The sequence below is a fragment of the Salmo trutta genome, chromosome 14, assembly GCF_901001165.1.
Source record: "Salmo trutta chromosome 14, fSalTru1.1, whole genome shotgun sequence".
In the NCBI taxonomy this organism is placed as follows: Eukaryota; Metazoa; Chordata; class Actinopteri; order Salmoniformes; family Salmonidae; genus Salmo; species Salmo trutta.
Genome location: NC_042970.1, coordinates 66,420,368 through 66,436,231, shown reverse-complemented (window position 1 = coordinate 66,436,231; position 15,864 = coordinate 66,420,368). Strand labels below are relative to the sequence as shown.

General features: G+C 46.0%; 2 protein-coding genes across 3 annotated transcripts in view; one reads left to right on the top strand and one right to left on the bottom strand.

The window, feature by feature from the left end:
- Nucleotides 1-477: 477 nt before the first annotated feature.
- LOC115208700 (suppressor of cytokine signaling 7-like) lies at nt 478-9,008 on the bottom strand. Of its 2 annotated transcripts, XM_029776990.1 has the most exons (9): nt 7,103-9,008; nt 6,730-6,791; nt 6,475-6,579; nt 5,631-5,762; nt 4,842-4,990; nt 4,354-4,522; nt 1,944-2,072; nt 1,555-1,690; nt 478-1,174 (listed from the first exon to the last, which is right to left on the bottom strand). In XM_029776990.1, exons 1-9 carry the CDS (start codon nt 8,623-8,625, stop codon nt 1,048-1,050), a joined length of 2,532 nt encoding a protein of 843 aa, XP_029632850.1. In that variant the 5' UTR covers nt 8,626-9,008; the 3' UTR covers nt 478-1,047. The 2 variants fall into 2 exon arrangements, with proteins under 2 accessions (XP_029632850.1, XP_029632851.1); XM_029776991.1 differs by lacking the exons at nt 478-1,174; nt 1,555-1,690 and having other exon boundaries at nt 1,988-2,072; nt 4,314-4,522.
- Nucleotides 9,009-14,785: 5,777 nt separating this feature from the next.
- LOC115208699 (probable G-protein coupled receptor 179) overlaps nt 14,786-15,864 on the top strand; it is a 21,142-nt gene continuing 20,063 nt past the window's right edge. Inside the window, exons 1-2 of the mRNA XM_029776989.1 lie at nt 14,786-15,325; nt 15,460-15,864. The exon at nt 15,460-15,864 is cut by the window's right edge and continues 709 nt beyond it. Coding sequence (XP_029632849.1) covers nt 15,672-15,864 — 193 coding nt within the window. The 5' untranslated portion in view covers nt 14,786-15,325; nt 15,460-15,671. The remainder of the gene's footprint in view (nt 15,326-15,459) is intronic.

Genomic DNA, 15,864 nt, shown 5'->3' with positions numbered 1-15,864 from the left:
ACATCAGTCTGTATGGATTGAAAGGGACATTTTCATCATTACCGCAAAAACACCCACACAGGGAACTGACATACACTGAGTGTACAAAACATTAGGATCAAGTTCCTAATATTGAGTTGTGCCCCCTCATGAAGGCCTGCATGTATGTGTCAGTGGTCATGTGTCACTATGTATGTGTGGATTGAGGTGAGCATTACCCTCAGAACAGCCTCAATTTGTCAGGGCATGGACTCTACAAGGTGTGAAAAGTGTTCCACAGGGATGCTGGCCCATGTTGACTCCACTGCTTCCCACAGTTGTGTCAAGTTGGCTGGATGTCCTTTGGGTGGTGGACCATTGTTGATACACACAGGAAACTGTTGAGCGTGAAAAACCCAGCAGCGTTGCAGTTCTTGACACACTCAAACCGGTGCACCTGGCACCTACTACCACTTTACTTCAGTCAATTAAAAATGATTGTGCAAAAGAGGGAAGACATATTTTTTTTCTCTTTTACTGAAAATGCTGAGCCTGTGGCCAGCTTGGGGTACGAAGGAACAGAATGATGAGCAAGTTACAATCAGGGATTTTTTGACAATTAAAACCAACAAACAAAGATCAACCATGGCCTCCTGTGGGCCAATTGGAGTCCACAACAACCCTCATAGCAACAGGAGGGAAGAAAACAAGGAAATGATAATGGAAAAAAATAGTAGTACAAATGGACCAGTGCATCAACTTCAGTTCATAGGTACAGTGAATATCTATCCAGGGATTGATTCAAAGTCTAGGTTCAAGTTGTTTTTTTTGTTTTCAGGTTGTTACAGGCTAGAAGAGTCCGTTCTCAATGAGGCTGTGTCCTTTTTTGTCCATGCCCCATGTGTGCACTCCATATGGACAATTTTCCAGCATTCCACTGCTGTCCCTTTCTACTCTCATTGGCCAAAGTCAAGAGAAGGGCTAGGTCATCTGGATCCCTTTGACTGCAGCCGACTGGATACAGAGGGTGCCGAGGACTTTGATTGGCTGATGCTGGAAGACTGGCAGACCAGCAGACACCTCTTCCAGTTACGTCTGAGACTCCGCCTCTTGCTCTACTCCTGCTCTACTCCCTGGTCGAATGCTCTTGATTGACAGGTACATCTCTTCCTCTGCATCATAGTAGTAGAACTTCCTCAGGTACATGATCAGTGGTCTGGAGAGGGAGAGGTCAAATGATTAACCCCTTATGCATAAAGATACCTTTACATTATGTTTAGCATGTGAAGTAGTTTTCTCTCTGTGTAGAACACTCTCCATAAAAGAAAGGAAACTGATGATGATGATGATGATGGATTGCGTTAAAGTACAGCTGCTATATATAGCACTTTTCACTTGGTCTCAAAGCGCATCATCCATGTCTAGTCTGTCAGCAATCAAGGATTATTTCCATGAGTTCTTTATTTAGACTTTGAGGCATTTCTGTCAAAGCTCAGGAGAGAATGCTAATTCACTAACAACTATTTCCAAGAAAACAAATACAAGGTTAAAATGAATGACTAAATCAATATTTTGCTGAATTGAGTATGGCAGTACTTGGGCAGCGGCAGCTCCTGGATGTGGTCGATGCGGACCATCTGTCGGATGCAGAAGCGACAGAGGTGCTGCAGGGACTTGACGTTGCTGAACCGGGACACTGGGTAGAGCAGCTGCACCGGGGTAGGGGGGAGCCCTGGAACACACACACACAGACACACACACACACACACACACACACACACACACACACACACACACACACACACACACACACACACACACACACACAAACACACACGAATGAGCACAAACAACCAATACAGATGCTCGTAACCTCTCAGCAACCTTGTATGCTATGCTTACTGTCATTACAACCACTACACTAGGTGGTAGTTCACATAAATATCTAATTGGTTAGGCCGTGTAGGAATGGGGGACGTTTTTACCTGGCACACGTGAACGCAGGAAGTAGAGGAATTTTCCATTCTTTGAGTGCATGATGGCTCGCTCGATAAACTCCACCACAGAATGACATCGGTCCTCAAACTTGGGATGACACCACAAGCTGAATGTCCCTATAGATGGAAACATGGAAGGGACACACCACTTAAGGTTACACCGAACACTCACACGTACATACCATTTAAAGGGGAATGAAATAGAACCAAATTACATTTAAAGGGGAATGAAATAGAACCACATACCATTTAAAGGGGAATAAAATAGAACCTTGTGGTACCACTTTATTTAAAGTGTTCAGGTATAATGCTTTATACTTTTTTATTGGCACATATTATATCATATGTCATGTATCAAACTTGTTTTTCTCAACTACCCTGTGGGTTGGGTGGCTGATATGTGCAGTATGTGTAAAACATAAATAAAATTAACTGCATGCTTTCCATCTGTCATATATTTACACTGCATGATGAATGTGTCTGTATGTGATTAAATCCTGTTAGAAGTGCTTCATGCATATGCCATGTATATTTGCGAGCATGTCTTTGTCGTTTACCCATTTTGTGTGTGGGTGACTCACCACTTTGCTCTGTGTGTGTGTGTGTGTGTGTGTGTGTGTCTGTGTGAGTGCATGGGTGTGTGTGCGTGTGTACGTGTGTTAATAAACATAATGACTGAGTGAGTAGCTACAACATTTATATTTGTGTGATTGACTGACTGTGTGTGTTTCTGCGTATTTACGGTACACACGACTCACCTCTGTAGTGCTCCGTGCGCGTGTGGTGTGTGTAACTCACCTCTGTAGTGCTCCGTGCGCGTGTGGTGTGTGTAACTCACCTCTGTAGTGCTCCGTGCGCGTGTGGTGTGTGTAACTCACCTCTGTAATGCTCCGTGCGCGTGTGGTGTGTGTAACTCACCTCTGTAGTGCTCCGTGCGCGTGTGGTGTGTGTAACTCACCTCTGTAGTGCTCCGTGCGCGTGTGGTGTGTGTAACTCACCTCTGTAGTGCTCCGTGCGCGTGTGGTATGTGTAACTCACCTCTGTAGTGCTCCGTGCGCGTGTGGTGTGTGTAACTCACCTCTGTAGTGCTCCGTGCGCGTGTGGTGTGTGTAACTCACCTCTGTAGTGCTCCGTGCGCGTGTGGTGTGTGTAACTCACCTCTGTAGTGCTCCGTGCGCGTGTGGTGTGTGTAACTCACCTCTGTAGTGCTCCGTGCGCGTGTGGTGTGTGTAACTCACCTCTGTAGTGCTCCGTGCGCGTGTGGTGTGTGTAACTCACCTCTGTAGTGCTCCGTGCGCGTGTGGTGTGTGTAACTCACCTCTGTAGTGCTCCGTGCGCGTGTGGTGTGTGTAACTCACCTCTGTAGTGCTCCGTGCGCGTGTGGTGTGTGTAACTCACATGTGTAGTGCTCCGTGCGCGTGTGGTGTGTGTAACTCACCTCTGTAGTGCTCCGTGCGCGTGTGGTGTGTGTAACTCACCTCTGTAGTGCTCCGTGCGCGTGTGGTGTGTGTAACTCACCTCTGTAGTGCTCCGTGCGCGTGTGGTGTGTGTAACTCACCTCTGTAGTGCTCCGTGCGCGTGTGGTGTGTGTAACTCACCTCTGTAGTGCTCCGTGCGCGTGTGGTGTGTGTAACTCACCTCTGTAGTGCTCCGTGCGCGTGTGGTGTGTGTAACTCACCTCTGTAGTGCTCCGTGCGCGTGTGGTGTGTGTAACTCACCTCTGTAGTGCTCCGTGCGCGTGTGGTGTGTGTAACTCACATGTGTAGTGCTCCGTGCGCGTGTGGTGTGTGTAACTCACCTCTGTAGTGCTCCGTGCGCGTGTGGTGTGTGTAACTCACATGTGTAGTGCTCCGTGCGCGTGTGGTGTGTGTAACTCACCTCTGTAGTGCTCCGTGCGCGTGTGGTGTGTGTAACTCACATGTGTAGTGCTCCGTGCGCGTGTGGTGTGTGTAACTCACATGTGTAGTGCTCCGTGCGCGTGTGGTGTGTGTAACTCACCTCTGTAGTGCTCCGTGCGCGTGTGGTGTGTGTAACTCACCTCTGTAGTGCTCCGTGCGCGTGTGGTGTGTGTAACTCACCTCTGTAGTGCTCCGTGCGCGTGTGGTGTGTGTAACTCACCTCTGTAGTGCTCCGTGCGCGTGTGGTGTGTGTAACTCACCTCTGTAGTGCTCCGTGCGCGTGTGGTGTGTGTAACTCACCTCTGTAGTGCTCCGTGCGCGTGTGGTGTGTGTAACTCACCTCTGTAGTGCTCCGTGCGCGTGTGGTGTGTGTAACTCACCTCTGTAGTGCTCCGTGCGCGTGTGGTGTGTGTAACTCACCTCTGTAGTGCTCCGTGCGCGTGTGGTGTGTGTAACTCACCTCTGTAGTGCTCCATGCGCGTGTGGTGTGTGTAACTCACCTCTGTAGTGCTCCATGCGCGTGTGGTGTGTGACTCCCTGGGAGCGGAAGCTGAGGCTGAGGATGTAGCGGGGGTCAGAGCTGTCCCTCACCAGGAACGCCCCGTCAGGCTTCCCCTTCAACTTCATCTCTGCATCTTCCCAGTTCATAGGACCCCAGTACCAGCCACACTGGGGATAGACATGTAGGTGATTATGAATGAATATCATAGAAACATACACACACACACCAGCCATAGAATCGAATACAAACACAGAACTGAATTAATGTCACGAGGCAATTATCAATTAAAGGTTTGTTATCACACACACACCCACACCAAGGCAGTTATCATCAATTAAAGGTTTGTTATCACACCCACCCACACCAAGGCAGTTATCATCAATTAAAGGTTTGTACCTATTTGTTAGTATGTAACCCAATCGATTAGTAGTGATTCAGTCAATATGTATGTGTACTTGCGAGTGTTGTTGAGTGTGTCGCAATTACTTTTTCCAGCTCTCTCAGACTAGCGGTGAAGTTGCTGGCCTCAGGCCGCCTCAGAGGACAGAGCCTTGGGGGCGGGGCCAACCTGGAAGGGGGAGGAGCTGAGAGGAGCTGTGAAGAGGTGGAGTGAGGCAGGGCCCGGAGGAATGCATCTGAAACAAATAGAGAAATATTCAGTTAGACACAATGATATGAATGTGTAGCCAAAACCATTGCATTTGGTATAAATGGGAGTTGCTAGAAAGTTCAAGTTACATGCATAGATCTCAAGTTAGGACTTGTTACTAATAGATGATAACAGTGTTCAATTTGAGTAAGACTGCTTAGACAGACCAGGTGCCACAAATACTAATTCTCAAGGCATATAATAAAAATATTAGACAAGCATTTGTTTCCGACCGCACACCTTCACGATTCATTTCCACGCTGATCGGTCTGTATAGTCTTTCCTGAATACAAGCACTTACAGTATTTCACCTGAGGGAAATGATGCAACCTTCACCACAACACGCAAGTGTCACACCATATCACTCTATGAACTTAGGCATTAGCCGACAGGCATATAGGTCTTATGTTACATATATATTCAGAACTGCAGATATTACACATATTAATGATTACTGATATATTCACACGTTTATAAATACAGCATTACAAATATATCATATTGGTACTGTTTTGTATTATGGTATTTTCAGAGTCTTAGCTCTGGCCATTACGTGCTCTATCACAACACCGTCCGCCCGTTTGCCCCATGCACAGCTCCCAGCTCTCTGCTCTCTGGTGTCTTACCATTGAGGCTGATACTATGCTGGATGGTGGCATGGGAGGGATGAGGAGGAGGAAGAGGCAGGGGGAGGGACTGTAGGGAGGCCCCCATAACACTCACTAGGAAAGGACCAGGCTGCGGCCCACCTATGTCATCTGGAACAGAGCAGGGGGGGGGGGGGGGGGGTTCAGACCAGGGAGGGGTCTATATCACAGGCTTTCTCAACTCCGCTCCTCTGGACCCACTGTGAAGTGAAGTTTTCATATCAACTTTTTTTTTTATATATATTTTTTAATGCACTCCTTGAAGTATTCTAGGGTAACTAACAAATCAAAACGACATCTGATGTAAGTTTATATTTCTAGGTTGCGAGAAATGGGTGATTCAACGTGACATTCAGCAAATTGGTTTGTCCTTGTTCCACTGCTTGGCTGAACATTCAATTCTGATAGGTCGAGAGGGTGGGTCCCCAGGATCTACGTTGAGAAACACTGGTCTATAAGGCCACAATACAACAGTCCCTCAGACTTATGGCTGTTGATGTGAGCGTTGCCGTGGGGATCAGAGAAGATGTAAAGCTATTAGGCTCTCCATCACCATGGAACAGAATGGGTATGTTTATATACTGTGATATAGCTTTCAGGAGAGGGAGGTAATACGGTGGGTATAGGAGAGTAGGGTGAGTGAGGGTATGCAGGAATCATTTTTAGTGTTTGTGTTTGCCTACAGGTAGAAACATAAGCAAAAGAGATGCGTGCAAGAAAGGGAGGGACACAAGGAAACACACAGAGAAAAATAGGCTACTCTAACAGAGAGACACAGAGAGAAAGAGAGAAAGAACAGAGAGAAAGAAAGGAGGTAAAGTACCTAATAGACTCAGACTTCTGCGTGGCGGAGGTGGAGGCGTGGGAGGGTGCGGAGTGTTCGCCCCTCTCCTCGAAATATCCACATCCACCAATGAAACAGTCTCACCTGCACCCAGAAATGGAAAGAAGGAAAGAGAAAGAGAGAGAGGGAATGTGAGAAAGGAAATGATAGAGGAAGAGAGTGATGCTAGTAAAGAAACGTGAGTTCTTGGACCAGAGTTTGCCTCCTCAGCCAAGAAATGGTAGAGCCCCTTACCAGTGAAAGGAGCAAAGGAAGCAGGAGAGAAAGCACTTTGGGCCCTGGTCATTCGGGGTTGGCTGTGGCAAGAGAAAGACAGCAAAATAGGAATGAAATAAGTTATAGAGGGATGGAATATAGAGGTGATCGGGTGAAAAATAGATATTAGAGTTAGGTAGCCTAGATTTAGAAAAACCCAGATTTAGAAAAGATATGGACAGTTATGGGCCAATAATATCCTGATAGAAAATATAATATTTTAGGATAGGCTCTACAATATTACCTGGCACTGTAACCAATCAATAAGTGAGTTGACCTCTATAGCCTGCTATAAATTGTAGGCATACAATCAGTAATTACTCACAATGCTTAAAAGTGTGGAAGTCCTTACCTGTCCACGTCATGCTCCCCACCACTTCCACTGGCCATATCCATCAGACTTCCAGCAGAGGAGATTGAATAGGCCACTGATGGCCTCTTATCCAGAAGGCTATTGGAACCACTACAGCTTTTAGTTCTGAAAAGTTTACTCAGGCGTATTTTAAGTGAGCCCTTTCTGGACTTCCCTGGAACTTTTAGTGTTTTCTCGACCCGACCGGTTGGAGTCCGGGGCTCACTGACGCACTTGTCCGCCCGCTTCCGGGGTGTCGATGCCTGGCTAATGGTTGGACTGACAGGTCGGTCCGAGCTCGGTGTAGCCGCAGAGGCCCCAGGTAATGTCGACACCTCCGGATTCTGTTCTGTATCTCCCGGGCTCGGTTGAGTTGGGTTAGGTACGTTTCCATGCAGGCTACATACTTGTGCGTCGCCGTGCGCCGACGGACAAGGTTCTCCAGCCACCCCTTCCATCTGTCTGGTCAACTCTGCCTGAAAGCTACTGAGAGAAAATGCACCGGACATCTTCTGAACTCGACGTGCTCGACTTTCATCCGAATCGTCCTCCGGGCATCCAGTGATACCCAGCCTGGCCACGTCCCCAGTCCCCAGCCCCTCCAGCACCAACAAAGCATCGCTAGTCTCAGTCGGGTCATCCCCATGCCCCATCCCCGCTGGTGCCGGCCCATGTGCACCCTGACACGAGCACTGGGGCATCTCCCCGTCCTTGAATAATATCTTGGGTACCGCGCCGAGCCCCAGCTCCCCGAACCTTCTGGCCAGGTCGAAGACTGGACCGTCGGGCAGCTCCCCGGTTGTGCACCCCCATTTCGACTCTATCATGTTGAAAGGATTGGATTTATCCGATAAGGGAGGCCAGTCTGATGGGTTGGTGATCAAACTGTGCCGGTGGCATAGCTCACCTCCCTCGATATCGGCAGCAACCGTGGATAATACCACCCGGGGATGCAGACCCCAGCTCTGGGACAGATGGTTCTGCTGTTGCGCGTCGCCGGCACTGAGCGTATTGTTATTGATGCCTCCGGTTAGGTCGGAGACAGAGCCGGAGGTCTTGTCCAAACCAATATGTTTCCTCGACTGATTCCGACCGTCGGATTCACAGTCTAAAATCCCCTCACCATCCCTCAATATGTTAGGAAACACAAGGAGCTGAGGCCGTAAGCCGCCTCTGTGAGCGAACTCAAAGCCCTTGGCCTCCATGGCGCTGTGTGGAGGAGGAGGAATAGACACCGAAGGTTTAGTCGCCAACACCCCGGTGTCAGGTGCCGCTGTTCCGCCGCTCTGCTGTGCATTGTTCAGCGAAGAGAGATTGCCGGAATGCGCGAGGCCTGTCGTGGGATCTCGGGCGAATTCTAAGCCCCCTTTCATGTTGCTATGAGCCAAGACCTCTTTACCGAGTCCTGCCACCACTCCAACCGACGACAGATTCCCATTATCCTCGTCCAAGCGGTCATCCTCGGCCGCGGAGACCAGGCGCATCAAGACAAAATCGGGAGACATATCTTGCGCGTTGTTCATAATTATTCCTCAATTCACGAAAGGGAATAAACGATTTCTACGCTTCACATAGCTACCGCCGTTTGATGGATCCCCGTTGTCTTATAATAAAGAAGGGCCAAAGCGCTATCTACCATAAATAGGCTACAAGCGAATAAACTATTTCAAGCGTTCTTTCATTATCGCACAGATAAGCGCCTACAAAAAAACGACATCCATTTCTATTCTAACGAAGACCGAGCGAGTGCACGCATAAATATATCCAGCTTGCTGTTGTAAGCAGGTGAACACCGGGGTAAAACATACGGTCTCATTTGTTAGAATAAAAAGCCTCACAAGTCTGACCACTCTCTCTTTCTCTCCCTATCTCTATATCTCTCTGTCTCTCTCTCTCTCTCTCTCTCTCTCTCTCTCTCTCTCTCTCCGGTTCCCAGCGAAGCCCCACCCGCTCCCTCACTTCCGCAAATCCTATGCATTCTGCGTTCAGTGTGTTCAGTGTGTCCCTTGTCTCCCTCTCCCTCCCCCGTTTCAATACAATTCAGGGGGCTTTATTGGCATGGGAAACATATGTTAACATTGCCAAAGCAAGTGAGGTAGATAATATACAAAAGTGAAATAAACAATAAAAATCAACAGTAAACATTACACTCACAAAAGTTCCAAAAGAATAAAGACATTACAAATGTCATATTATGTATATATACAGTGTTGTAACGATGTACAAAGGGTATTTACAATGGTGTTTGTTCTTCACTGGTTGACCTTTTCTTGTGGCAACAGGTCACAAATCTTGCTGCTGTGATGGTACACTCTGTTATTTCTAGCATTCTGAAATTATTAATTATTTGTTTTATTTTGTGTGTATTTTTTGTATTGCTAGATATTACTGCACTGTTGGAGCTAGAAAACACAAGCATTTTGCTGCACCTGCGATAACATCTGCAAATCTGTGTACACGACCAATAAACTTTCATTTGATTTCTCTCTCTAATATGGTGCAGGAGGTTAAGAAGTGCAGCTCAGTTTCCATCTCATTTTGTGGGCAGTGTGCACATAGCCTTTCTCTCTCCCTGTAGTGTGAAGTGATGAGAGAGAGAAATGAAATGAAAGTTTATTGGTCGTGTACACAGATTTGCACATGTTACCGCAGGTGCAGCAAAATGCTTGTGTTTTCTAGCTCCAACAGTGCAGTAATATCTAGCAATACAAAAAATGCACACAAAATAAAACAACTAATTAAACATTTCAGAATGCTAGGCTACTTTGCAATTTGTGACATGCATAGTAACCTAAATATTCCAACATTCAAATTGTTCCTATTATTGACATTGATTGAGGGAAATTAATTCAATACAGGACTATATTTGTTGTTGCTGAATTTTATTGATTGATGGCTGTATAATAGGCTATGGATTGATTCATTGCAAGAATCAGCATAGTAATAACATCCGTAATATCTTAGGCAATAATAAACATTTAGTATGCAAGGCCTATTTTGATTTCACTGCATGTCTTGGCAAATTATTGCATGACTTCAACAAATTAGTCCATTTTTTTCTCCAGTGCACAGAATAAAAATCTGACCACTTGTGCCAATGGCTGTGGGCAGTGCTGGGCACCTGCTCTGCTCAGTCTGTTCTTGGCATCTCACCGCCCAGTCTTCGCCAACTGAAAAGCTGTGTCAATTTCAATTCAATTTGGCTCAGGAAGAAATAATCTAACATTGTGCTATTAAAGTGACTAAGGAAATTAGGGGAGAAAAATAAGACATAAAGATTCAGATTCTATTCCATTCCAGACTGTGCCACATGGTCAAAACATCCTGGACGGGAGTCCTTACACAGGCGCTGTCACAAATATCTTCGTCTTCTGACGATAATGCGAAATCGTCATCGGAAAAGGTAGACCAATACGCAGCAGGTGTGCAGTTGTTCATTTTGAACATTTAATTAAATCAACACGAATACAAAACAACAAAACGAACGATAAACTGACAGTCCTGTTAGGCTTACTTACGCTAAACACGGAACAATCACCCACACCTAACAAACACACCCTAATATATGGGACTCTCAATCAAAGGCAGATAGACAACACCTGCCTTCAACTGAGAGTCCCAACCCCAATTAACCAAACATAGAACACACTCACCAGACTACACATAGAAATACATAAACATAGACCATCAACCAAAAACCCGGAAATACTAAATCAAACACCCTTTAAACAAACACACCACCCTGAACCACATAAAACAAATACCCTCTGCCACGTCCTGACCAAACTACAATACTAATTAACCCTTATACTGACCAGGACGTGACAGGCCCTCACTCTCTATGACTGCACTTGATGTGACTGCACTTAAAAACATAAATATGGTGATTCAGCAATCCATGTGTCACTTATAAAATGTAACATCATAGAATAGAACAGCATAGAATATAAATTCCACCAATTAATTTGCAAAAGATAAATCATCAATGCATGGGTATTTATAATTACACCTCTCGTATCATAACCATTTGAATTCCACTTTTAGCCTGCTAGATCTAGAGGAGTGGCCTCCGAGACTGCACTCATTGTTCCCCAATTAAAGTGATAAGACATGATTGGGGAATCTAGAGCCTTCCATCAGAGCAAGCAGCACTGTCCTGAGCTTGACAACCTACATTTCAGAAATGCCTATCTCCCCTTGTTGGATACCCTATTTCGGATTTCAGGATGCTATCAATTTCCTCCACCTGTCATATACAAAACACACCACCTTGCAGACAAAGGATGACAAAGGCTTTCACCCATAAATCATGACTCATTCAATCCATTGTAAAAATACAGTTGAAGTTGGAAGTTTACATACACTTAGGTTGGAGTCATTAAAACTCGTTTTTCAACCACTCCACAAATGTCTTGTTAACAAACTATAGTTTTGGCAAGTCGGTTAGGACATCTACTTTGTGGATGACACAAGTACTTTCTCCAACAATTATTTACAGACAGATTATTTCACTTATAATTCACTGTATCACAATTCCAGTGGGTCAGAAGTTTAAATATACTAATTTGATTGTGTCTTTAAACAGCTTGGAAACTTTCCAGAAAATGATGTCATGGCTTTAGAAGCTTCTGATAGGCTTATTGACATAATTTGAGTCAATTGGAGGTGTACCTGTGGATGTATTTCAATGCCTACCTTCAAACTCAGTGCCTCTTTGCTTGACATCATGGGAAAATCAAAAGAAATCAGCCAAGATGTCAGAAAAATAATTGTAGACCTCCACAAGTCTGGTACATCCTTGGAAGCAATTTCCAAACGCCTGAAGGTACCACGTTCATCTGTACAAACAATAGCACACAAGTATAAACACTATGAGACCATGCAGTCGTCATACCGCTCAGGAAGGAGACACGTTCTGTCTCCTATAGATGAACGTACTTTGGTGCGAAAAGTGCAAATCATCCCAGAACAACAGCAAAGGACCCAGTGAAGATGCTGGAGGAAACGGGTACAAAAGTATCTATATCCACAGTAAAACGAGTCCTAGATCGACATAACCTGAAAGGCCACTCAGCAAGGAAGAAGCCACTGCTACAAAACTACCATAAAAAAGCCAGACTACAGTTTGCAACTGCACATGGGGACAAAGATCGTACCTTTTGGAGAAATGTTCTCTGGTCTGATAAAACAAAAATAGAACTGTTTGGCCGTAATGACCATCGTAATGTTTGGAGGAAAAAGGGGATGGCTTGCAAGCCAAAGAACACCATCCCAACCGTGAAGTACAGAGGTAGCAGCATCATGTTGTGAGAGTGCTTTGCTGCAGGAGGGACTGGTGCACTTCACAAAATAGATGGCATCATGAGGTAGGAAAATTATGTGGATATATTGAAGCAACATTTCAAGACATCAGTCAGGAAGTTAAAGCTTGGTCGCAAATGGGTCTTCCAAATGGACAATGACCCCAAGCATACTTCCAAAGTTGTGGCAAAATGGCGTAAGGACAACAAAGTCAAGGTATTGGAGTGGCCATCACAAAGCCCTGACCTCAATCCTATAGAAAATGTGTGGGCAGAACTTAAAAAGCGTGTGCGAGCAAGGAGGCCTACAAACCTGACTCAGTTACACCAGCTCTGTCAGGAGGAATGGGACAAAATTCACCCAACTTATTGTGGGAAGCTTGTGGAAGGCTACCCGAAACATTTCACCCAAGTTAAACAATTTAAAGGCAATGCTACCAAATACTAATTGAGTGTATGTAAACTTCTGACCCACTGGGAATGTGATGAAAGAAATAAAAGCTGAAATAAATCATTCTCTCAACTATTATTCTGACATTTCACATTCTTAAAATATAGTGGTGATCCTAACTGACCTAAGACATGGAATTTATACTAGGATTAAATGTCAGGAATTGTGAAAACCTGAGTTTAAATGTATTTGGCTAAGGTGTATGTAAACTTCCGACTTCAACTGTATATATATTTTATTTACATCTCTCAACCAGATGGTGGTGCTACAGGCCACCAATGATGGTAAACCCACTGAAGTCCAGTTGAATACAAATGACCATCATAGAATGGATGGACAGACATTTAATTCTTGATGAGTGCTAGCTGGTATGTAAACACATATATTTAAGTCAATGAGATGGTGCAGAGTAATGCATTATCATGATCACAGATAATGTTTCATTCAAAAGCTGCTCATACAGGTGACGCTGGACAGGGCTGGCAACACAAGGGGCTGAAAATGCACATATCCACAACTATAAAATTGCTTGCTTATCTAGGGTCATTTTAAACAGCGTCCTGATTGTGAGATTTGCATTGCCATTGAGTCCTAAATGTGACATTTAAATGGATGTATACATAAACACAGACTATGCACTGATCATTTGGTATCTTAACATTTACAAGCAGGCTTAATTCTGTATTACTATGAACAAACTCCCGACTACATACAGTAAAAGCACAGGCACATGTGAACACACAGAAACACACAGATTATACACACTTAAATACATGCACACACGCACACGCACACGCACACACACGTATGCACTCACACACGTACGCACTCACACACGTACGCACTCACACACGTACGCACTCACACACACATGCCATATGCACGGACCCACACCACCAAACACGTTGATAAAGTCTGCACATACATTCATACAACTGCAATCAATGTACTGTGACATACACACCTATGCACGCACACGCACACACACACACACACACACACACACACACACACACACACACACATCTGTGCATCCTCATTGTCTTTCCCACACCACTGCAGCACCTCCCCTGCTCTGCAGTCCTGGGTGGGGGTAGGGGGCCCACAGGAATGGATGAAAATTCTCAGAAGCCCGTTGCCATGGCACCAAAACAAGGATTTGCCTGCATCACCCAGAGCCTGCTCCATCACTGCGATATAGGAAGGGGTGGGAGGTGTCTCTCTCTCGTTCTCTCTCTCTATCACAATCACACTCGCTCCCTCTCACACACACAAACACTCCCCCCCTCTCTCTCCTTCTCTCCCAAACTCCCTTCTTCCCTCATTCTAAGTGATGATGAATACTGAATCGTATGATAAGGGAGATTCCCATTTTATAGCCACACATAACGACACTCAATATGAATCTATCTCCACCTGTTCACTAAATAGACACTGGCAATCTATTTGTCAACACACACCATACAGCTGAAAGCATCATCATATCTACAGAATCCCTGGTTTCCCTGACAGTGTGTCACTGTGTACATATTCCTAGATGATCAAAGAGCAGCCTGGTCCCTCATCCACTCTCCTGTCTGACCCCGCTGGAACGCCAGGGGTTAATCCATCGAGCTCACGATTCTGATGGATGCCCAAATACAGGCGGATTAACCCTCATCCTGCATCATCCTCTCTCCTCTTTGTGCTGCAGACACACACACACACACACACACACACACACTAAAACACACACAGACATACACGGCCGTCCCTGCCGCCAACAGATGTGCACTCTCATCACTCCACAGGCACAACAGTTACATTAGCATCTCCAGCAGCATACTGAGGGGGAATCACAGAAAGAGAGAGAGAGAGAGAGAGAGAGAGAGAGAGAGAAGGGGTAGAGGTTGAGGAGCAGGGGTAATCACCGTCAGTCAGAGAGAGAGAGAGAGAGTGCACATCTGAAAGAGAGTGGACAGTGAGCGCGAGAGATGCTTTACAGAGGAGCTGTGGAGCGAGAAAGAATGTAACAGGCAGATAGAAGGAGCAGCGCAGAAGAGAGAGACGGAGGAAAGCTGCTCTTTTTCTTTCCCCTTCCACACGCTACTATACCTGCTTTCTCTCTCTCCCCCCACCTTGCCTCAGACCTTCAATTTTGGTCTGTGACCTCCCTCCCCTCCTCCCTCTCTGCCTCCTCCTGTCGTACACACTAGCGCTTGCTTTGGGCTGGGAGTGTGGCGCACCTCTCTCTCGCTAATCTCGGTTGGTTTTGTCTCTCGTTGCTCTGCTGCTGCTCTCACAGGGGACTCGTCACCGGGAAACGAGAATACAAACATGGTGGTGACAGGCAGATTGACTGCGGACATGCTGGGAATGGTAGTGGAATTGAGCGGGAACGCCACTGGATTTCCCCAACAATTCCCTCTCCCTCCCACCAACATGCAGGATTAACCAGGAACACCAGGTGGATTCCCCCCATTCCCATCGGAGGTAGAGAGTATGATTTTTATCCGTGTGTGTGTGTGTGTGTGTGAGGAGTGTGGGATTATGGGGCACAAATGAACACGGTGTGTTGTGTGTCTGAGACAGTGCTACAGATGATCGACTCCCCCTTGTCGTTACAGCAGACACCTGCTGGAGCACCTCTGCCTGTATGACTACAACTGGGGAGAAGGAGAAGAGACGTAAAGAGAGATGAGAGAAGAGGCTTATGAGGCTTTCAAAGCCTCGGCCAAAATGTGACATTTATTTGAGGATTTTGAAAAAGGTCAAAACTAGAGATTATAAAAGAGGGGGGTATTAGTATATTGCCCCCCCAACGAAAGTGGATTTGAGAATGGGCCCTGTTTGGCTCCTCCTGTTGCTGCTCACGCCCCTCCTTTCAGCACAGGTTAGCATAGTTTCTGAATTGGGGAATACAGCCGAGTCAGAGGACCCAACTGCGTCCGTTGTGAGCGCTACAGGGGAGTCGGGCACCCCCTACAGCCCCGATCCCTCAGGGTCGGTCACGACCCCCTCGGAAGCCCCAG

What these genes read in the sequence shown, in the direction of transcription:
- LOC115208700 (XM_029776990.1), bottom strand. Translation starts at nt 8,625, where the DNA reads ATGAACAACGCGCAAGATATGTCTCCCGATTTTGTCTTGATGCGCCTG. An exon ending in GGGGAGCATGACGTGGACAG is followed by an intron (nt 6,792 to 7,102) that starts GTAAGGACTTCC and finishes CTCTTGCCACAG; the next exon opens with CCAACCCCGAATGACCAGGG. An exon ending in CAGAAGTCTGAGTCTATTAG is followed by an intron (nt 5,763 to 6,474) that starts GTACTTTACCTC and finishes GCTCTGTTCCAG; the next exon opens with ATGACATAGGTGGGCCGCAG.